Genomic DNA, 19690 nt, shown 5'->3' on the forward strand with positions numbered 1-19690 from the left:
GATGCTGTGTGCACTGATGTGCTGAGATGTGAGGGTGCGAAAGCGGAAATAAGAGCGAGAGTGAAAGCACGCACGCAATAAGAGACGGAGAGGATGTGATTTGGTGGGTCTCGAAAGGCTGAAAAGCGTGCCTATCATGGCAACCGCGGCGAGGGGATAAACTCTTGGGCTCTTACCGCTGGTGTGGGCAATTGTGTCAGTTGATGGAGATTAACCGCCATGGACGGACAAGTCAGCTCTCCGCCATCTCAAGGGCTTGGATAAGATTACGAAGGGGCATCACAAAAGACGACGCGAGCGACAGTCACGACGGCCACGGACAAAGAGGCCGTCGGCGCGTCTCCGTCGCATGTTGCTTTTCGCTTTCACACACCGCAATGGAGAGGTCGGTTGGAGGTTCGCTCTTGTTGACGCATTGGGCATTATTGCCGCTCGTCGAGGTCTGTGCCGTGTCCAATATTTGCATGCAGACGTTTTGCAGGCCGCTCTTGCCGAGGCCCGCAAAAGCCCGGCCGTGTCGTGAGGGTGTCGTGGCCGGTGTGGTGAGCAGCTTGGGAGATGTTGTCGAGAGGCATTCGCAGTGTTCTCTGCGACGTCTATATCTTGGGGTTTATCTAACGTGGTTTGGGTACTAGGCCTTGCGCGACTGTACCATGCCGCGTCTAGCGCCAGGAGCTAGCTTTCAGCCTCATGGCATCGCCTGTTTCTTCTTTGCACGTCTTGCGACAGCACCAGCACCAGCACCAGCACCACGAGGGCGACGCCCGGCGGCCACGACATGGGCAGAAGCCGAGGCTGGCTGCCGGGGTCGCTGGAGCCTGCACATTGCAAACGGGTGCAAAGGGCGGTCAGTACGTCACGGTTAGTCAACCCAGAACACCGTGCCCACTCGGACTATTTTTCTCACTAGCGCCTGCCTCAGCTGTCTAACCAACTTTTGTGCTAGCCCTCACTCTAGCCTACATCGCGAATCTGACCCAGCTCAACCACCATCATCAAGCCCGAACGGTACCTGGCTCTAACGCTGCCGTCACCGGCGATAGCTTGCAACCCCAGGCACACCAAGTCGCGCGCCTCCAAAGCTGCTACACGTGCAACTGCCACCAGCAACGCGATCGCCGCCCTCCCGGCGCGTTCGTCACTAAGGCACCCCACAGCACTTATACGCATCCTGTGCGCAGCCTCTGTCCTGCCACGACGCGAGTCACTCGCGCCCGTAACAAAACGCACCAGATCGCCCACCCTTGACGGTCCACCTCCGTGGAGCAGCTGCGCGAGCTTCCGAGCAGCATCTCGCTCTCGTGCCCGGAGCGCGCTGCCTCGAGACTCTGAACTTGCACGGAAAGCCCGGCGGCCGGACAAGAGGCTGATCGCTCGGCACGCTCGGCCTAGTTGAGCTTTCTGGGAACGGCGAGGGCTGGGAGAACCAGAGTGTGAGCGAAACTTTCAATCATCGACTCAACAACGGGCCGACTGTGTTTTGCCCCATCATCAGTATCTGCGGAGCCAGTCAGCGACGCGCATCCACAGCGACCACCTCTGTGGCCGCCTGCGCACCCATTCACTCTCGGCGAACAAGCGCACTCAAACCCGGTTTCTTCGTCACTAGCGCCACTTCTACACGGACCCGCACGCCCCTCTCACACTAAAACGCCCACCCTCGAGCAGTCCTGCGTCCCACACTTTGCTGCTTGCGCCATCCCAACCTCGTCCTAGGCCCGTAACCCAGAACAGTACCCATTCCCACTGTCACGGCTCGGCTTTACCGACTAAGCTGGCATCCTGGTTTTCGCCGCTACGGTCGTCTGTTACCTCATCAGGTGTGCTAAGGCCTGCTGGGTAAGCCGTCAGTCTCTCCAGGCCGATCCATTGGTGGCCAATCCGCATCGCGCGCCACTCAGTCTAAAAGGCCTTTAGGTCGCGCTGTCACTAGCTGTGTTCCAAATTCACTCTCGCCCCAGCAGACCCGCAGTGCAAGCTCGTCAACCTAGCACCGATTGTGTAACCTTTGCGTTGCACTTCACTCTGCATCGCGCCAACTGCTCCGCGATTCGAGAGATCTCTTCCCGCTAACCTTCTCCCCTGCCCCGGTGCCCTCGAGCTTGCGCCTTCCGTGCGTTATCTTTTCGACGGTGCATATTTGCCGAACTGCTTGTCCTCCACCTGGGCGTCGTGGAAAACACACCGTCTGCAAATCATCCGCGTTTAACTTCCACGCTACTCACGGCCTGACCACATTGCTTCTCCGGTTTTCTGGCTGTGCGTTTCTTGGCTCGACTGAGGCTACGTCTTTATACGCTCTAGCTGCCTGTCTTCCACAGACCGCGGCAAATCATCCGAAGACGGTTTGCGACGGACATATCTCTGCAGCCATCCCTCCTCGTGGGCGCACGCATCCAACCATCCAACCTCAGCTTAGAGCCTAGCTACCCTCGACACCTCGCCAATCTACACAGTCTATGGACGCACGGCAAGCAGACTACCCGCAGTCAGGTTTGAGCTCGCCCTACCCAACCTTTCCTGAACCAGCTTCTGAGGGAACCTCTGCAGATCAAGCATCTGCTGCGCAATACCCTCCACCAGGACCAGATCCTCGCTCCTCCAACCTCACCCCGAATTCAGACTACAGTCTGAATCCTTCATCGGCTCGATCAGGGTCGTTTCCGGAGTACATTCAACGTTCGTATCAACCCGGCGCTCAAGGGCAAGCTCCCGGTGGTATGGCGCAACAACAGAGTCCGTCAATGCCTATCCCAGATGGTCAAACAAATGGCCATCAATCACCACAACAACTCAAGTCTGACTCGGATGTTCCTATAGATCCATCAATTGCCGCGCAGACGAGCCCGACATACGCAAGCCATCAGCAGCAATACTCGCCTTACACACCTCACCACGACATGCAGCACTACCCAGGGCAACCCCAAACACCAATGGGATATGCCTCGCGACCTGAGTGGGCAGGCCATTACCCCCAGCCGGGTATGCACTATGGGCACCCTGCGACTTCAGGCCCGCCCGCGCCTGCAATGGTCTCTCCAGTCCAGCGACCACCTACAGTAAGTCAACTAGTTTCGCACGTCAGACAGGTAATAGGGATGCGTTGAATGCGCATGATGCTAGGCTATTTGCTTGTCACACCCATGGTTGAATCTTAAGAACTGACAGGTCTGTTTAGGGAGGACACCCTCTATCCACAGTTTATTCATTTGTACCCATTCCTGGCGCACAACAACACAAGCGACCACGTCGGCGATATGAAGAAATTGAACGCATGTACAAGTGTGGGTGGAACGGTTGCGAGAAGGCTTACGGTACTCTGAACCATCTGAATGCGCACGTCACGATGCAATCGCACGGCCAAAAGCGCACTCCTGAAGGTATGTTCTTTCTATTCACGGTTTAACAACTGCTGTTGTGGTTGTGGCCCTTGCAAAACTAGTGCACTAGGTTAGCCCTTGGGATCGTGCTGGTGCAGCGCCATAATGGTCGTATCCCCGCCGCACTGGGTAGCTTCTGACGACCGAAGCTAACAGCTGTCGACCCTTGCCCAATTATCTTGGCATCTTAACACCTATATTATAGTATGCTAACTTATCCTTCCAGAATTCAAGGAAATCCGCAAGGAGTGGAAAGCGAAGAAGAAGGAGGAGGAGGCTGCGCGCAAAGCCGACGAAGAGCGACACCGGGCCGACGTGCAGCAGCGCGCCCACGAGGGAGGCGCTCCTGAGGCACCTGTCTATGGACAGATGCGACAGGCAGTTGGTGTCCCTGGACAACCTCCTCAACACCCCCAACTCCCACCCATCGGGTACCAACCTGCGGCCTCTGGTAACAGCACTGCCCCTCAGTACGGCACGCAGAGTCCAGGTCTTCCTGAGGGCATGGCTCAGTATGCCACCCCCAACAGTAATGCGTACAACAGTCCAAATAGTAACAACAGCAGTTACCCACAATCGCCGTACGGACAAAACCCACAGATGTACCAGCAGAGTCATTAGGAACTCTCTGCCAATTCAGAAGCCGACCCCCTCCATCATCTGTTCGAGGACGATGAGGGATGAGGTATACCAAAAGCGCACTCGCTTGTATCGTTGTCCAGAGCAAGCGAGTCTTGACGAGTCTCCTTATGGTGGTTCTTTGCGTCTGTGTCGCGAGCTTATGCGACGGATACATCATCTTTCCTCTCGGGTGGTGCTTGCATTTTCACTTGGCGGCGGCGGCGGTTGTATGTTTCTAGTTGATGGTGTCTACGATGGAGATTACTTGAGTCATCATGCTCAACATGGATACGGCTCCATGATCGATACCGCGAAAGAGTCAGTACAATGTTCTGAGGATACCACTGGAGATGTCGTAAAGACGAATGCTTGGGCATACGTTATGCATTCCGCGTCACATGTATTCCTCTTTACGTCTTTTATTGTCATGGATCAGAGGCATTCCAAAATTCCTTGGTTCAAACAGTTTTCATTTGGGGTTAGAACGATTGCATGTGAATCGGCGTTCGAAACAAGAAACAATTATTCAATTTCTCCTTCAATTAGTTCGCCACTGGTTACGGCCCTTTTCTTTGCTATTGTGCTTACTCTCAGATTATTCGCTCTCCGTGTCATTCTTTGCACATGATGCTGGATATCATTGGAGCCTGCCTGCCCGCCTTTGTGTTCTCGTACAAGCAACGTGGAACGAACCATCGCAAAGTGGTCTGTGAATCACTATCTTGCTGACCTCCAGCTTTTGCCCAACTCTGCATCGTGTGCTTTGCATGTTATACTGTCGCATGATCGGATGGTGTCGCTGGAGACAAATCAGAGCGTGCAACAAGATGACGCTGTGACCGAACTTTACCACTACCTGGCCAAGATGTCGCCGTGTACGTCTATGACCAGTCGTGCCTTGTATCCCAACATGGCCGTGGCTGCCCGACCTGCCTACCAGTTTAATTCAGTTGCTGGTTTATACGTGGTGTTCTTGTTTCACGAACGGAATATGCGCATCTGGGTACGCTTTCTGATACGAATTGTCTGTGCGCGTTTCAAGGCTCGCTATGGATAGCATGGATTTACAAGGTAAGCCTCGCTTCTCTGAATCTCCGGGCTCTGGCACAACATGCTTGTCCATGTCTTCGCAGCGATGATCACCTCTTCACACCATCACTCGCATGCCTGCCGCCACGTACGCAAAGTGCAAGTCAACTGCCCGAGCATTCCCCCGTCTCGGATTTAATTTTGCATCAAGACATCAGACCACAACCACTCTGAGGCCAACAGCAAATCCCCCAAGTGTCACCTTGCTCAAGGGCACAACTCACTCTGCATTCCCCGGCTTGTGCACTGATTCGTCCAAAGCAGGGGTGTCATGTTGAATATTTTGAACACGAACAGCCAATCGATTGCACATGGACATGTCGCAAAATGGTTTTAGACAGACTGTATTACGCTGATAATGACGCATATTACCGATAATACTAGAAGGAGGGGAATCCTGTGTCCGGGGTTGGTGGAAAGTACCGTTTGGGTTCGACTGAGTTTTGAGGCGCACTCTTCGTGTCGAATGAGGAAGGCGCGGAATGTCGATAGGAAGGACGTATGAAATTGTGGCTGCATAATAGTTGTGTCGTCAAGATATATTAATCACATGCCGAAGTGGCAGTCAAGATGTGCAGACGAAGATCGCGGCATAGGCGGATGCTCCTCGGTGTGCCAATGGGATGGGCATGCGTGTGGTTGTCTTGCGTGCAGCAGAGTGTGCCTGCAGGTGACTTTGTGTAACGATAAGTGGCTGTCCTAAATGCTAATAGGATGACGAGAGTACGTATTAGCTGCTCGGTGTTATTGAGAATGAGATGGGAGAGGCGTGTGGCCTGTAACACCATGTCATCGATTACAATCACACGAAGCAATTCCAAGACCACTTTTGCGTGGTCATGCGAGCGCCGACGCCATGACAGATACTGCACCAAGAAAAAACATGCGATTAACGTATGGCTGGCAAAATCTTCCATGGCTCTCATCTCCACACAGCAAAGGCAGTTTACAAGACTGGAGAATTGTGGCTTGTTGCCTGTTCTCTCCGCGGCACGCTGGAACAAAGATTCCGACGGTGATCGCGTTGGGCAATATCATCCGAAAGCGCATGAGTGATGACGCCTCTTCCTGGGTCACCGGCAAAGCGCCGCGCCAAAGGGAAAGAAAATTCTGCAGCAAAATGCCAGGATGGGCAACTCAACAAAGAAGCTGAACATCGGCGACGTTCATGATCCTCGCAACAACTTCCGCAAAATACCCGTATTCAAATGTGCGCATGTCATGCGAAGTCGACTACAAAACCTCAGGATACGCTAACATCTCGCAAGACCGCATCTGCAAGATCGCCGTCTAGCGGCACATCAGACCGTTGTCCGATGAGACTACTTTGATGCCCCGAGCGCTGGCCCTTGTTTCTTTTCTGGGCGCGCCGTTACAAAGGGCACTGGGGCAGCTGGCTTGAAAGCTAGCCAGGGGAGCAAAAGGCGCTGGCTGGCGTGATAGACATCAACGGCGCCGCCAGCCCATGATCTGACGGCGGAAACTAGCAGGATGGTGTGCATACGCTCGCTGTCCTACTACTGCTGGTTTGCGGCGTGGTCGTGTCAAGGACTGGGTTGCACACATTACACAGCAGTAGCTGGGGCTGAAGGATTTGGTCCCGATGCCACGAGGGGACGAGGGTCCTGAATGTGGGCGTGCGCCTGCTGACGCTGTACTACTGTCGGACCTTTGTTGGCAAGGCAAAGCAGCGAGATACGTGAACATGACAAAGTTGACAGTTGTGGATGCACATGACGATTGTTTAATCTGAAGGGTTTGGATGGTGACCACCACGATAGATGTCTCTTCTGCACCACTTCCGAGCACCCATAACGACAACAACCACCTCTCATACAACCCAGCACAACAGCCTCCCATCGTACGAAGCACAACAACAGCGGCCTAGAATTCCGTCCATAGGAGCGCCAACGTTGCCTCGCACAAAGCTAATCACGCAATCCTCCCTGCCACATAATGCCACACGTACGGATCGCGTCGCACCAAAACAGCCGACTACCAGGCTTACTTACATGACCCCTTTGAACCCTAATCCTCCCGCCACGTTGGCTCTGCTATGAGAGGACTAATGCTCCGGTGCTTGATGTGCATACTTGTCTCACCGATCAGAAGAGCAAGAGCATCAGTCGGATCCGTTCTGGTGTCCGGTATTAACTGGTGTAGGTTGTCGCTATATTACGGCAGTCTTGGTAAACAAAGGAAAAAGACAGGACGAGCAGCGAGGCTACGCAACATGTCACGTTGCGCTAGCATGACACTCTGCCGCAAGCCAGGCATTCTGCGGCAGTTTTAGTTTGCTTGCTTGTTGGTCGCGGGACTTGGAGCGAAGGATCGAAGTAAGCCCTATGACAGTGGTGCGCCTGGCGGGCTCGGGCTCCCGCGTTATAGTGCTGGTTCGGCTCCGTAGACTCGGAGGCGCGTAGTGTAGGTTCAGCCTTGTAGGCGGTAGGCATGGTTTTGCTGCTAGAGTGAGGCGTGGGCGCGGGAAGTCTGATCTAGGCTGGATTGCTTCTTCGCGTGGACGGTTTGGAGGCGGCGCGTCGCATAGCGGCAAACTGGGCCTGCTAATGCTCTCTTGGGTAGCACGCGAGCAGATGAGGCTCCTTTTCGGCTCGGACGGTGCAGTGCTCGGGTCATCACGTGTGCCATGGTTCGGCCCGGTGGTTTTGCGCTACGGAATTGGGAACTTTTCCTGACTAGAACGTCCCATGCCCTTTGTGCATAACGAAACGCTCCCTCGACCTGATGCTGAACTGCCGCGCGTGCCTTTGGCGATGCATACAAGCGCTCGACGTCCCAACCATCAATGCGCAACGCCTCCGCCGTAATGTAAATCCTCTTCTGCAACGGAGCCAGCAACGGCTGCTATCCACCCGCAATGCCACCAGAGCAGAGTACGAGAAGTCTGCAGATTCGAGCGAGGCCCAAGGGACATCACGAGATGAAGAAGATCATTTCAAGAACTCGGCTTTCGCAGCAAATCGGAAGAGGAGAGAAACGGCGGCGCTGCGGCAAACGCCTTCACGACATCCGGTTGACGAGACACCCAATCTAGCGAGACTTGGCCGGCGAGACCCGTCCATGTCAGATAGCGAATGGAACAGGAGGAAGAGGGAGTTGCGGTATTTGCAGGATCCGCTGGAGCTGGCGACGTTTGTGAGGAACGAGTTAAAAAAGGATAAGGCAGAGGAGATGCTGCAATTGGTGCGCATGGCGAGCCACTCCATGCAGTGCATTGTCAGTTGGAACCATATTATTGACCACTACCTGGCTAAAGAGAGAGTCAACGATGCGATCAAGGTCTACAACGATGTACGCACAGCCTACACCAAGTCATGAGGGGCAATGCTGACCCGCCGCAGATGAAGAAACGCGCACAATTCCCCGACTCCTACACATATACTATACTCCTCAGAGGCCTCTCGTGGAATGCGCATACATCTGGGGTTCTCAGTAAAGCACTCTCTATCTACCACTCGCTCTCCGCACCCAACTCACGAGTCGAACCGTCGATCATGCACACGAACGCTGCGCTGAAAGTGTGCGCAAGAGCGGGCGACATGGATGCTTTATGGGGGGTGGCTGGAAAGATACCAGAAAACGGGCCAGCGGCAGCCAATGCCATCACATACATCACCATACTTAACGCTATACGGCAAAGTTTGTTGGTAGACGCGCCCAAAGGAGAGAGCGAAGACGAGACGGCTGCGAGGAGAGAGCGTGGAATTATGGAAGGGCGCCGCATGTGGGAAGATATTATCGGGAGATGGAGACGCGCAGATCTCGCCATTGACGAAGAGCTTGTCTGTGCAATGGGAAGATTGTTGCTGATCGGCAGTCGGCCGCGAGACTGGGACGACGTACTCTCGCTGGTGGAGCAGACGATGGACATACCGCGGCTCGTTCCCCGACTAGGCTCGGTGGAGCGACAAGGCGCCGGCCTTCCACACGTGCGAGCTCCCAACGTACCCGAACAGTATCGTATCGATGATGACCATCTTTCCCCTGATAATGTCCCTGCGCGTGGCGACGAGTTCCTAGCTCTGACGCCTCAGGGCGTAGGTAGTGCAGTATCGAGCCCCCTCATTTACGTTCGACCAGGCAACAACACACTCTCCTTAGTCCAGGAAGCATGCCAAAAAGTTGTAGCGAATAAGGCAGCTCAGGAATACTGGGACCTCTTGACCGACCCTACAACGTATAAAATCACTCCCGACTTAAATAACCTAAACATGCGTTTGCGTAATCTCCGTCAGAACCGCGCCTCTAGTGCTGCAGTCCAAGTCCTGCAGCAGGATATGATGAATCGTGCCATCAGGCCTCCACCTGGTACATTCAGGATCGCAATGAGTACCTGCGTCCGCGACAAAAACAACCACAACTCGCTGAAGAATGGAGGCCAGATCTTGGGTATGATGTCCAAGACACTGGAAGACGCAGATCCCAAGACTGTTACTATGTATGCTGGGCTTGTTATCTCTTTCCCCTTAGCCAAAGGCTCGGATTTTATCGATGCCCTCACTCTACTTAATCCCCTCGTAAAGAATATCCGTCTTCAAGTGGGGGTTGGTGCAGGGCAAACCAAGTACGCAGGGCGTCGTGGACCTCAGTATCTGAAGGGCGAAGCAAGACAAGATGCCATCGATGCTCTGAAGAAAGTCCATGGCGTATACGACAAGTTGCTGTTCTCGAATCTAATCGCCGAGGAGTTGAAGAGCCCGTTCGAAAAAGAGAGAGCAAGACTCTCTGCATTTATCCAGAGGGTGATGTTCAAGGGCGGACAAACGAATGCTGAGGATCAAGAGGCAGATTTGCATGGGTATCTGCGGAAAGAGGACAGCCAAGCAGACGACAGAATGGAACCGGACGAAGTGAGACAAGGGGACCGAGGCGAGGCCAGACCGTCATGGAAGAAGGAATGGAAAAGGCCGCTGAAGAGACCGTCGCGACCAGCAAGACCAGCGAAACCATTCGAGCGAAGGAAGGGATACACGTCTCCGGCGGTTGACAAGTCTGGAGATTTGAGGGACATGTAGATATGACACTTATGAGGCGTTGCGACATGAGGAGTGCAATACATACCTTTCTTGTATAACATCAGTATAACCTTCAAAGGTAGAGACATAGCATCCAGCACAGTGCGCAGATCAAATCACTATCGAGCTATCCTCTCATAATATGCAATCTGTTTCTATCAGGGTCCTAGCTAGGTATTCCCTCATACCCTTGGATGGGAGCTGGCACGTGCACGTCCCAAAACTACTCAAACCTCCGCGCTTCGCCGCATACCCTCGGCCTCTCACCAACGCTCTCACATCAATCCGCGCGCAACCACATCCAGTCTTAGCCAAGCCCTACGCGATGGGCAACGACGGTGGATCGATTCCGAAACGTAGCGAACTCGTAAAGGAAGCCGCTAAAGCTCTCACAACCGCCCAGATCAAAGAGGCGCAAACCGAACAACAAGAATACGCCTGGTCCACTGATCCTTTGACGCGCAAGCCTCTTGCCCGCCCCGTAGTTTCCGATGCTGCTGGTATTCTGTACAACAAGGACTCCATCATCGAGTTCTTGCTAAAAGAAGAAGATGACGCAGAAAAGACGGAGATGAAGAAGATCGCAGGCGTCAAAGATTCAGAATTAGGCACATTCGGGGATAGGGTCAAGGGTCTGAAAGACGTGGTCGAAGTCAAGTTTGAAATTGAGGAGAAAGACGGTGGTGAGGTACAGAAGACTCTAGGTGAGAAATGGAAATGTCCCATTACTGGAGAGAGGCTAGGGTTTGGGAGTAAGGCTGTGTATGTTGTTCCTTGTGGACATGCCTTTGCGGGAAGTGTCGTTAAGGAAGTCGGCGAGAGCACGTGTTTGACAGTATGTATTTGCTGCGTTGACCATTTCAAGACACGACGACTGATTTGCTACCAGTGCAACGAACCGTACGCTGAGAACGATATCATACCCATCTTACCCACCACACCAACCGATATCGCGCGATTGAATCTACGTATGAAAGTATTGAAGGACAAGGGCCTCACACACGCGCTCAAGAAAGCGCCCGGAAGCAAGAAGAAACGTAAGCACGGCGATGCGTCCACTGAAAACAGCGCCACGAAAACCCCACTACCAGGCGGAGACGGAAAGACAAAGAAAGAGGGTGCAGCAAACCCGACAACATCAGCCAATGACGGAATCAAGAACTCTGCCACGGCCTCCTTAACACGAAAGGTGCTTGAGGAGCAAAAAGAACGCAATAAGAGGAGGAAGATGGCGCAAAATGACAACGTGAATAGTTTGTTTAACAAGACGGAGCATAAGGCATCGGCGGGCAACAGTGCGGATTACATGACGAGGGGATTCAGCATTGGAAAGAAATGAGCACAAGGCGAAGAGGATAAAACTTCGGAGTCAGGCTGCGGCATGATGCATGGTAGGCATCTTGTACGTATGAAGCGACAGTCTACTGGCAATCCTCACAGTAGGCATATGTTAGTGCACAAGCAGAACAGGAGTATGATACCCTGCGATGAGTAATCGCGTTCCTGCTTAAGATCCACGCGCATCACCAAGTCAACCAAGGGGGTGAATAGTGAGCTACTACCGCCAGTATTTAGACTTTTACATTCTGGTATACACCCATGTCCGTCTCTTCGACCTCTTGTATAACCTGTATCGCCTATGCATACCTCTCTTAGGTTTTTGCCACACTACAATGTTTACTCACTATGTCTTCTATCATTCTTCCAGGAATGCTGCATATCCGCGCATGACAGACCGCCGCTATACACGCCGCGAGATCAGTGGACATGATAGGAAGCAGTGACACTTGCAAAACAGTGCTTGCAAGGCGATTTGTGCCGTAGCAGAATCCAAAATCCAAGAAGACGCTCTGTTTGATACTAATGCATGATTTTTAGGGTTTAGACAAGGGTGATTGTTGCTGGTTTCCATCAACTTCCATCTCATGTACAACCAGGTTGATTGTCTTCACATTCCTTTTGTATGCAGCAAATAGACTGCCGTATATAGGCAGTCACCTCATCTCTTGTAGGCAGTATCAATTCATCTCATCTTTCCTCTGCCTTATCCAAGAACTATACGGCTTTCATGCTACTTCTGAATCCACCATCATTCTTTTGACGACTCTATCGTGCTCGCTGGCTTCAGAAAGAACGCCTCGCGATAGTATCTCGCTTCTTCGATACTCTCCAGAATATCCGCACGTGCCTCATGCAACATCTTCTTCCTTGGAATCTTCTTGAGTGTGTCTTTGGGCGCCCATCTACGAGCAGCTTCTTTGATGCTGCTGACGTCCATGATCCGGTAGTGGAGGTAGTCGGTGACAACCTTGTAAGGCTGCTTGACGAGGAAAGACTTGTCGGCATGCACAGAGCTACCGGAAAGCAGAGCAGTGCGGCGCTCAGGCACAAATCTTTTGATGTAGGCAAGTAGGCCCTCTGCTGCTTCTTCGGCGGTAGTGGCAGAGTCGATGCAGGCTTGCGTTAGACCAGACTGCCCATGATGACTTGTACACCACTCGCCCATACGGTCGAGCTGCTCTTTTTCATGATGAATGATGGCCTCATAGCCTGCTTCGTCGAGGATGTTGAGGTCTGCGTCAGTGACAAATGCGGCAAGAGACATGATAGTGTCATTATCAGTGTTCAGGCCGGTCATCTAACAGGGTCAACGAAATACTGCATAAGAGCACAAGTAAGCCTACCTCACAGTCTATCCAGACCAGAGGGGCTTTTGAGACTGATGCCATGATGATGTTGTGGTGTTGAAGATGTAGCCCGTTGTGGGCAAGTAATAGAATGTACGAATCGGGGTAGCGTCTTGGCGTGATTAATGGGATGTCGCGTCGCGTGCACGGTGCCGATTAGCGCGTCGCTCCTGCACTTTAACCTGTCGTCCCGCCAGTCCTCCAAACACGCCTTCGACGGCACCAGATACCCCAATTTCTTCACTTCGCTTTTTACTCGCACAACCTATACATTGTAATACATCATGTCGCGTGTAGGGAAGAAGACCGGCGCTGCCCTACTCGCGGAACTGCGAGCGAATCGTGCGGCAGGCAAGACGCGTTTGTCCACATACGAAGTCGCAGAAGAAGAGCAATTGTACGATACGGTCGACGAAGAGGGCTATAAGAAGATTGTGCGGGGAAGACTGGATCAAGATGATTTCGTTGTTGGCGACGAGGGCGAGGGATATGTCGATGACGGCCGGGAGGAGTGGGATGAAGGCCACGGTCAATACCATTATGCTGCGACAGACAGCGAGGGAGAAGACGAGCGGCCTGCCAAAGGCAAAGCTGGTATGAAATGATGTAATCACGGCCAATCAACAGTAGTACTAACGCGTTATAGCCAAACGGAAACGCGAAGAAGACGAGGAGAAGCGAAAAAAGATTGACAATGGCATTAGCAAGTACTTCAGTGCGAAGAATGCTGCAAAGGCACCAAAGGCCAAGGTGAGCTCTTCGAGTACATGACTTCGTGCGGGGTCAACGCTGACACATCCAGCCTGTTGTGACTGCAGCCGACAAAGACTTCATGGAGGACCTACTTGGCGAAATCGACACAAACCCCGTTCCCTCCTCGAAGAACCGAACGCGTCCCGTAAAGACAGAGGCGCGAAGGAAAACACGCGTGCTGTCACCTCCTGTATCAGAGAACCGGTCGACTGCGGTAACAAATCGGACCAATGGTTCAGACGCACACATGCCAGACACACCACCGGCAGCGAATGCATACGTCGATGACGATGACCTTCCCATACTGGACGACGACCATCCTATGAGCGACCTTCCACTACAATCATCACCCGTTGCTAAAGCCGTAGAACGAAGAGCACATCCTGCGATTAAACAAGAAGAGGAAGAAGATGACCTCATGGAGGTGGCTCAACCCACGACACATCTTGGTGTGCCAATAGCCAGCGTCAACATGGCCGGCAGACGACCGATAGCGAAGATCAAGAAAGAAGACTATCCCGCACCTGCCAGCTCACCTGTTGGACCTTCCACAGCACCTGTCGATGCTTCTTCGTGGAATGATGTCACAAGCAAACTCAACGTCATGAGTAGTCCTGCCCCTGCAACTACTGGTATGGGCAAGATACAACCACAGGATGCGCTGGAAGAGGACGGCAGCTTACGCATGTTCTGGATCGACTACACTGAAATTAACGGCAGCTTGTGCCTGTTCGGTAAAGTTAAGGACAAGAAGTCAGGCAACTATGTCAGTTGCTTTGTGAAGGTCGATAACATCCTCCGAAAGTTGTACTTTCTGCCCCGAGAGTACCGTCACATCCGAGGAGTAACCACAGACGAGGAGGTTGGTCTGAGTGATGTATCAGACGAGGTTGACTCCATAATGAGCAAGCACCGCGTAAACTTACACAAGATCAAGCCATGTACCAGGAAGTACGCTTTCGAACTGGCCGACATACCCAAAGAAGCCGATTACCTCAAGCTTCTTTATGGATATGACAAGATGCCTTTAGCCTCTGATTTAAAGGGAGAAACATTCTCGCATGTTTTTGGAACCAACACCTCGCTTTTCGAACAATTTGTTCTTTGGAAGAACGTCATGGGACCATGCTGGCTCAAGATTGACGCTCCCGACTTCGCTGCTGTCGCCAACGCTTCTTGGTGTAAGCTCGAAGTCTTGGTGAGCAAACCCAACAATATCACAGTCACGAGCGCGTCGGACAATCTGGACGCGCCTCCAATGACCCTCATGAGTCTCTCCCTGCGAACCACTTTCAATGCCAAGGACAACAAGCAGGAGATCCTAGTGGCCAGTGCTATGATATACGATAGCTTCTCTCTGACTGACACTACACCTGTCGATCAAATGCAGTGCAAGAGCTTCACTATCATGCGGCCGAATGGCACTGCTTTCCCAACAGGCTTCGATAAAGAAGTCGAGAAAGTGAAAGGCAACATGTACATGAAGAAGACAGAGCAAGAACTTCTCAGTCTGTTGATGGCGATGTTCCAGCGCCATGACCCGGATGTTCTTGTCGGCCATCGCTTAGACGACGTCGATTACAGCGTCTTGCTAAGCCGTCTTCGAGAGAAGAAGACCCCAGGATGGCACCGCATTGGACGACTTAAGAGAAGTGATTGGCCTAAGAGTATGGGCAAGGGCGGTGGCAGTTTCTTTGCTGAAAAGCAACTAGCTTCTGGTCGCTTGCTGTGCGATTTGGCGAATGACCTTGGAAAATCCCTTATGCCAAAGTGTCAGTCGTGGAGTCTTGAAGAGATGGTTCAGCTTGGACTCAACAAGCGACGTGAAGAGCTTGATAACGAAGCTGCACTGAGGACCTGGGCGACAACGAAGGAGGGTCTTCTCAACTACATCAAGCACTGCCAAGCTGATGCCTACTTCATCGCTGCCATTGCGATAAAAGTGCAGATGCTTCCACTTACCAAGGTTCTCACCAACTTGGCAGGTAACTCATGGGCCCGAACGCTGAGCGGAACCCGCGCAGAGCGTAACGAGTACATTTTGCTGCACGAGTTCCACAAGAACAAGTACATTTGCCCGGACAAACAGTGGGGCAAGAGCAAGGTCAAAGCTGAGGAAGAAGCGGCGGAAGGTGAAGAAGGTGCGGACGCAAAGAAGAAAGACAAGTTCAAAGGTGGTCTCGTCTTCGAACCCGAGAAAGGTCTCTACGACAAGTTCATTCTGGTCATGGACTTCAACTCTCTTTACCCCAGTATTATCCAGGAGTTTAACATTTGCTTCACGACTGTGGAGCGATCGGATCTCTCAGAGGATGACGATAAGGTGCCAGAAGTTCCCACGAACCAAGATCAGGGTATTTTGCCGCGTCTTATTGCTACACTTGTCTCGCGTCGTCGCGAAGTGAAGAAGCTTATGAAGGCAAAGGATGCTACACCGGATGAGCTGGCCACCTGGGATATCAAGCAAATGGCTCTAAAGCTTACTGCCAACTCTATGTACGGATGCTTGGGATATACCAAATCTCGGTTCTACGCTCGACCACTCGCTATGCTCACGACATACAAGGGTCGTGAAATTCTTCGGAAGACTAAGGACATGGCCGAGGAGAAGGCGCTGCGCGTCATTTATGGTGATACAGATTCCGTCATGATCAACACAAATGTCGACAACATTCAAGATGCGCTAAAATTGGGTAACGAGTTCAAAAGGGAGATCAACGACAGCTACAGACTTTTGGAGATCGATATCGACAACGTTTTCCGTCGCATCTTATTGCATGCCAAGAAGAAGTACGCCGCCATCAACATGGTCTCTGTTGACGGCAAGTACATCGAGAAACTTGAAGTCAAGGGTCTCGACATGAGACGCAGAGAATACTGTGCCCTGTCGAAGGAGACGTCAACGTAAGTCTTGCCGCATCGAACATCTAGTACAATTCGCTAACAAAGATGTAGGGAACTACTTAACTTCCTCCTTAGCGGTGAAGACCCTGAGGTAGTCGTCGAGAAGATCCACAACCATCTCCGTGAGCTGAGCAAGCAGATGCGCGAGTACACCGTACCAGCTCGGAAGTACACCATCTATACACAGCTCGGAAAGAACCCCAAGGAGTATCCCAATGGTAACTCGATGCCATCTGTCCAGGTCGCACTTCGCCTTCAGGCAAAGGGCAAACACGTCAAGGCCAAGGACGTTATGAGCTTCATCATTACGGGTGAATCGTCTGGTTCGGCCGAAAACGCAGCAAAGAACGCCTATCCGGTTGATGAAGTCCTGAAAGCCGACAGTGGACTAAAACCAGATATTGATTACTACCTCCACAAACAGATTCTACCACCAGTAGAACGTCTCTGTGCTCCCATCAGCGGAACCAACGTCACTCTCTTGGCAGCTTGTCTCGGTCTCGACACTTCCAAATATCGCGTGAGCACCGTCTCTGGAGGTGCGCAACAAGACACAGAAATCCATCCTCTGGAGTCGCAAATTCCAGACTCCGTACGCTTCCAATCTTGCTCGCCACTGTGGCTGCGCTGCCGGGAGTGTACAACTGTATTCCCATTCCAGGGTCTTTCTTCGACATCACCAACTACGGCATCATTGCAGACCATTTCCCACAGTGGAATACAATGTCCCGCTGAAGGCTGTGGCAAGTTGCTACAAAACATCAGCGTGGTGGCCCAGCTAGAATCTTCTATCCGTCAAGTCCTCGCGTCATACTACGCCGGTCATGTTCTTTGCGACGACCCACAATGTTCAAATCGAACGCGTAGTATATCTGTCTACGGACACCGTTGCCTTGGCCCGAAGGGTCTCGCTCGCGACTGCTTGGGCAAGATGAGTTACGAGATCAAGGAACGCGATGTTTGGAACCAACTGTTGTACTATCAATCGTTATTTGATGTTGACCGTGTAGGCAAGATGGATGCTGGTGTGAAATCAGAGGATATGGAGAGGAAAGAGAAGATGAAAGTGCTGGCGGAAGTCAACAGAGAGAGATTTGGTACACTCAAGGGCGTGGTGGAGCGATGGCTGGAGAGGAATGGAAGGCAATGGGTGCAGATGGACAGTCTGTTCTCTTTTGCGCTTAAGGCTTAGGGCTTAGGATGCTTGGATACATGTTCGCATACGACGACCTAAACGGGTGGCGGCTTTTACCTGCTCCCGATCGCGACCTTGTCTACTACATAGAGTTCCCTTTCTTGAATCAAACTTTTGAATACGACATGATGAAAGTTGCTATTGCTGGGGTATAATGTGTTACTAGTATTAGAAATTACATCGCTCTCGAAAACGAGTAGGTACCGCCTGAGATAGCGCACAGGACAATCATACATTCGCGATTCCTTCAGGGATTTTGTCATTGTGCGCGCCCTTCTGCCCAGCACCCTTCACGGCTATACGACAAGCTTCGTGGAAGACAGTGATAAAGCGATGGATATCGTGGAAGGAGTTATACAGTGGTGCAGGCGCCACGCGAAGCACATCAGGCTTTCTTTCATCGACGACCACGCCACGTTCTTCGATATAGTGTTGAACTTGGTCCAGCAGTCCTGGGTTGAGAAGCACACTGAGCTGCGCACCACGCTCCGCCGGATTCGCAGGTGTAATAATCTTGTAAGGTGGCTCTCCTCCGTCATACTTTAGTAGCCGCGCTTCGAGGTACGCAGTCAACCTGAGACTCCGCTGCCGTAAAGCGTCCATGTTCGTCAAAGCAAAGACGTCTAAGCTAGCCATGACAGATGTCATGTCTAATGCACTAGGGTTGCTAAGCTGAAAGCCGCCCGCCCCAGTGATTGGCACGAACTTGTTTTCCATGCGAAAGCGACTGTCTTTATCGCTTCCCCACCAGCCGCTTAATCGCGGTCGGTAGGCAAGCTCTGTGCTGTTACCCGCTGCGCCGTTTGTGCCATCTTTTCGAACTGCAGGCACTTGCTCCACTCTTCCATGCCTCTCGTGTACAAACAGTCCACCAATAACACCAGGGCCACCATTCATATATTTATAGTTGCACCATGCTGCGAAGTCAACATTCCAGTCATGTAGCTTCAGTGGTACGTTTCCAGCTGCATGGGCAAGGTCCCAGCCTACGGTTATACCCAGCGATCGGCAGTGGCGCGTTATGAGCTCTATATCGAAGAACTGGCCCGAGTAGAACTGGATACCAGGTAACAAGACCAGTGCAGTCGTTGGCGCATGTTGGGATATGACTGATAGTATGTGCTCGTTGGAAAGGTAAGGCGAGGACGCTGAGGGCGGATCGATGGTTATGAGCGCAGATGGGTCGAGGTTGTGGTGGGCGATCTGGGAGAGAGCGGCATACTACGAAGAAGTCAATATCTAAGCGCTGAGAGCATTTTCGCATAAACCTACATGATCACTAGGAAATGCCTTCGCCTCAATGATGATCTTGTACCGGTCCTTGGTTGGTCGGTCTTAATGTGGGTGTACAAAGTCAGTACATGCTCACATGCAGTTCTCACTGGGACACTTACAGAAACTTGCCATGAGCAAATGCAAATTTGCAGTCAAAGTCTCCATTATGACGACTTCTGTAGGTAGTGCGCCGACTACCTTTGCTGTCTGGTCTTTGATCGCATCGTCGATGTGTAGCCATGGCGGTAATCCTCCCTCGTAATTCGTGAAATGACCAAACACACCCTTGGATGCCCAAGTATCCAGGTAACGGTTAACATATTCCTTTGTTCTCCGAGGTTGAAGTCCTAGAGAGTTGCCGCAGAAGTATATGGAATCTTCGCTGTCGTCTTCGCGCGTAGCGGCGGCCTCTCCCGAGGAGTTTTGCTGAAATCCGAATTTCTTGTTTCTCAAGTCGCCTTTACTTGGAATCACAAATTCGTTCCTCAACTTGCTCAATCCATCCTTTCTGTCTTCATTCCTTGCGAACTCCTCTGTGCAAAGTTCCGAGTGTGGAAGTTCGAGATATGCATTGTAGTGTTTGGGCATCGTCGCTGGTGATGTACGAAAGACTACCAGGAATCAAACAAAAAGAAGCTTATGCAGAGATGATATGGCGCTATCATGGAGCTCTCAGGCACGATAAGTAAATAGCTCTGGCGGGTAAGACTGGAACGGCCTGGTGGCTCGTACGACTAATAGTGGCGGTAC

General features: G+C 52.1%; 8 protein-coding genes across 8 annotated transcripts; 5 read left to right on the plus strand and 3 right to left on the minus strand.

The window, feature by feature from the left end:
- Positions 1–2459: 2459 nt before the first annotated feature.
- On the plus strand, positions 2460–4001 carry CC77DRAFT_928570 (hypothetical protein; the record flags this gene model as incomplete). Its single annotated transcript, XM_018534064.1, has 3 exons — positions 2460–3059; positions 3179–3380; positions 3607–4001. 3 exons carry the CDS (start codon positions 2460–2462, stop codon positions 3999–4001), a joined length of 1197 nt encoding a protein of 398 aa, XP_018389055.1.
- On the plus strand, positions 3947–4691 carry CC77DRAFT_1017299 (hypothetical protein). The gene has a single exon (XM_018524382.1). It carries the CDS (start codon positions 4054–4056, stop codon positions 4627–4629), a length of 576 nt encoding a protein of 191 aa, XP_018389056.1. The 5' UTR covers positions 3947–4053; the 3' UTR covers positions 4630–4691.
- Positions 4692–6328: 1637 nt separating this feature from the next.
- CC77DRAFT_616329 (hypothetical protein) lies at positions 6329–7048 on the minus strand. Its single transcript, XM_018532458.1, has one exon. The coding sequence runs from the start codon at positions 6948–6950 to the stop codon at positions 6537–6539; it is 414 nt and encodes a 137-aa protein (XP_018389057.1). The 5' UTR covers positions 6951–7048; the 3' UTR covers positions 6329–6536.
- A 561-nt stretch (positions 7049–7609) lies between these two features.
- CC77DRAFT_616413 (hypothetical protein) lies at positions 7610–10194 on the plus strand. The gene is made up of 2 exons (XM_018532459.1): positions 7610–8402; positions 8453–10194. The coding sequence occupies exons 1-2, from the start codon at positions 7836–7838 to the stop codon at positions 10124–10126; spliced, it is 2241 nt and encodes a 746-aa protein (XP_018389058.1). The 5' UTR covers positions 7610–7835; the 3' UTR covers positions 10127–10194.
- A 196-nt stretch (positions 10195–10390) lies between these two features.
- On the plus strand, positions 10391–11793 carry CC77DRAFT_956269 (DUF602-domain-containing protein). Its single transcript, XM_018535504.1, has 2 exons — positions 10391–10961; positions 11016–11793. The coding sequence occupies exons 1-2, from the start codon at positions 10452–10454 to the stop codon at positions 11463–11465; spliced, it is 960 nt and encodes a 319-aa protein (XP_018389059.1). The 5' UTR covers positions 10391–10451; the 3' UTR covers positions 11466–11793.
- CC77DRAFT_1091840 (oligoribonuclease) lies at positions 11734–12889 on the minus strand. Its single transcript, XM_018529598.1, has 2 exons — positions 12811–12889; positions 11734–12764 (listed from the first exon to the last, which is right to left on the minus strand). Exons 1-2 carry the CDS (start codon positions 12853–12855, stop codon positions 12216–12218), a joined length of 594 nt encoding a protein of 197 aa, XP_018389060.1. The 5' UTR covers positions 12856–12889; the 3' UTR covers positions 11734–12215.
- A 208-nt stretch (positions 12890–13097) lies between these two features.
- CC77DRAFT_1091841 (DNA polymerase alpha catalytic subunit A) lies at positions 13098–17662 on the plus strand (the record flags this gene model as incomplete). Its single annotated transcript, XM_018529599.1, has 4 exons — positions 13098–13407; positions 13460–13563; positions 13616–16470; positions 16522–17662. The coding sequence occupies 4 exons, from the start codon at positions 13098–13100 to the stop codon at positions 17660–17662; spliced, it is 4410 nt and encodes a 1469-aa protein (XP_018389061.1).
- CC77DRAFT_982447 (kynureninase) lies at positions 17474–19649 on the minus strand. Its single transcript, XM_018536116.1, has 3 exons — positions 19060–19649; positions 18938–18999; positions 17474–18886 (listed from the first exon to the last, which is right to left on the minus strand). The coding sequence occupies exons 1-3, from the start codon at positions 19526–19528 to the stop codon at positions 17894–17896; spliced, it is 1524 nt and encodes a 507-aa protein (XP_018389062.1). The 5' UTR covers positions 19529–19649; the 3' UTR covers positions 17474–17893.
- Positions 19650–19690: the final 41 nt, after the last annotated feature.

The sequence above is a fragment of the Alternaria alternata genome (genome assembly GCF_001642055.1).
Source record: "Alternaria alternata strain SRC1lrK2f unplaced genomic scaffold CC77scaffold_4, whole genome shotgun sequence".
Lineage (NCBI taxonomy): Eukaryota > Fungi > Ascomycota > Dothideomycetes > Pleosporales > Pleosporaceae > Alternaria > Alternaria alternata.

Bases quoted from the DNA above. Each gene is read 5' to 3' on its own strand.
- CC77DRAFT_956269 (XM_018535504.1), top strand. From the start codon at position 10,452: ATGGGCAACGACGGTGGATCGATTCCGAAACGTAGCGAACTCGTAAAG. The intron at 10,962-11,015 runs GTATGTATTTGC...ATTTGCTACCAG, and splicing joins GCGAGAGCACGTGTTTGACA to TGCAACGAACCGTACGCTGA.
- CC77DRAFT_1017299 (XM_018524382.1), top strand. From the start codon at position 4,054: ATGAGGGATGAGGTATACCAAAAGCGCACTCGCTTGTATCGTTGTCCA.
- CC77DRAFT_616329 (XM_018532458.1), bottom strand. From the start codon at position 6,950: ATGGGAGGCTGTTGTGCTGGGTTGTATGAGAGGTGGTTGTTGTCGTTA.
- CC77DRAFT_616413 (XM_018532459.1), top strand. From the start codon at position 7,836: ATGCTGAACTGCCGCGCGTGCCTTTGGCGATGCATACAAGCGCTCGAC. The intron at 8,403-8,452 runs GTACGCACAGCC...GACCCGCCGCAG, and splicing joins CGATCAAGGTCTACAACGAT to ATGAAGAAACGCGCACAATT.
- CC77DRAFT_1091840 (XM_018529598.1), bottom strand. From the start codon at position 12,855: ATGGCATCAGTCTCAAAAGCCCCTCTGGTCTGGATAGACTGTGAG. The intron at 12,765-12,810 runs GTAGGCTTACTT...TGACCCTGTTAG, and splicing joins TGGTCTGGATAGACTGTGAG to ATGACCGGCCTGAACACTGA.
- CC77DRAFT_982447 (XM_018536116.1), bottom strand. From the start codon at position 19,528: ATGCCCAAACACTACAATGCATATCTCGAACTTCCACACTCGGAACTT. The intron at 19,000-19,059 runs GTAAGTGTCCCA...ACCCACATTAAG, and splicing joins TTTGCTCATGGCAAGTTTCT to ACCGACCAACCAAGGACCGG. The intron at 18,887-18,937 runs GTAGGTTTATGC...ACTTCTTCGTAG, and splicing joins AGGCATTTCCTAGTGATCAT to TATGCCGCTCTCTCCCAGAT.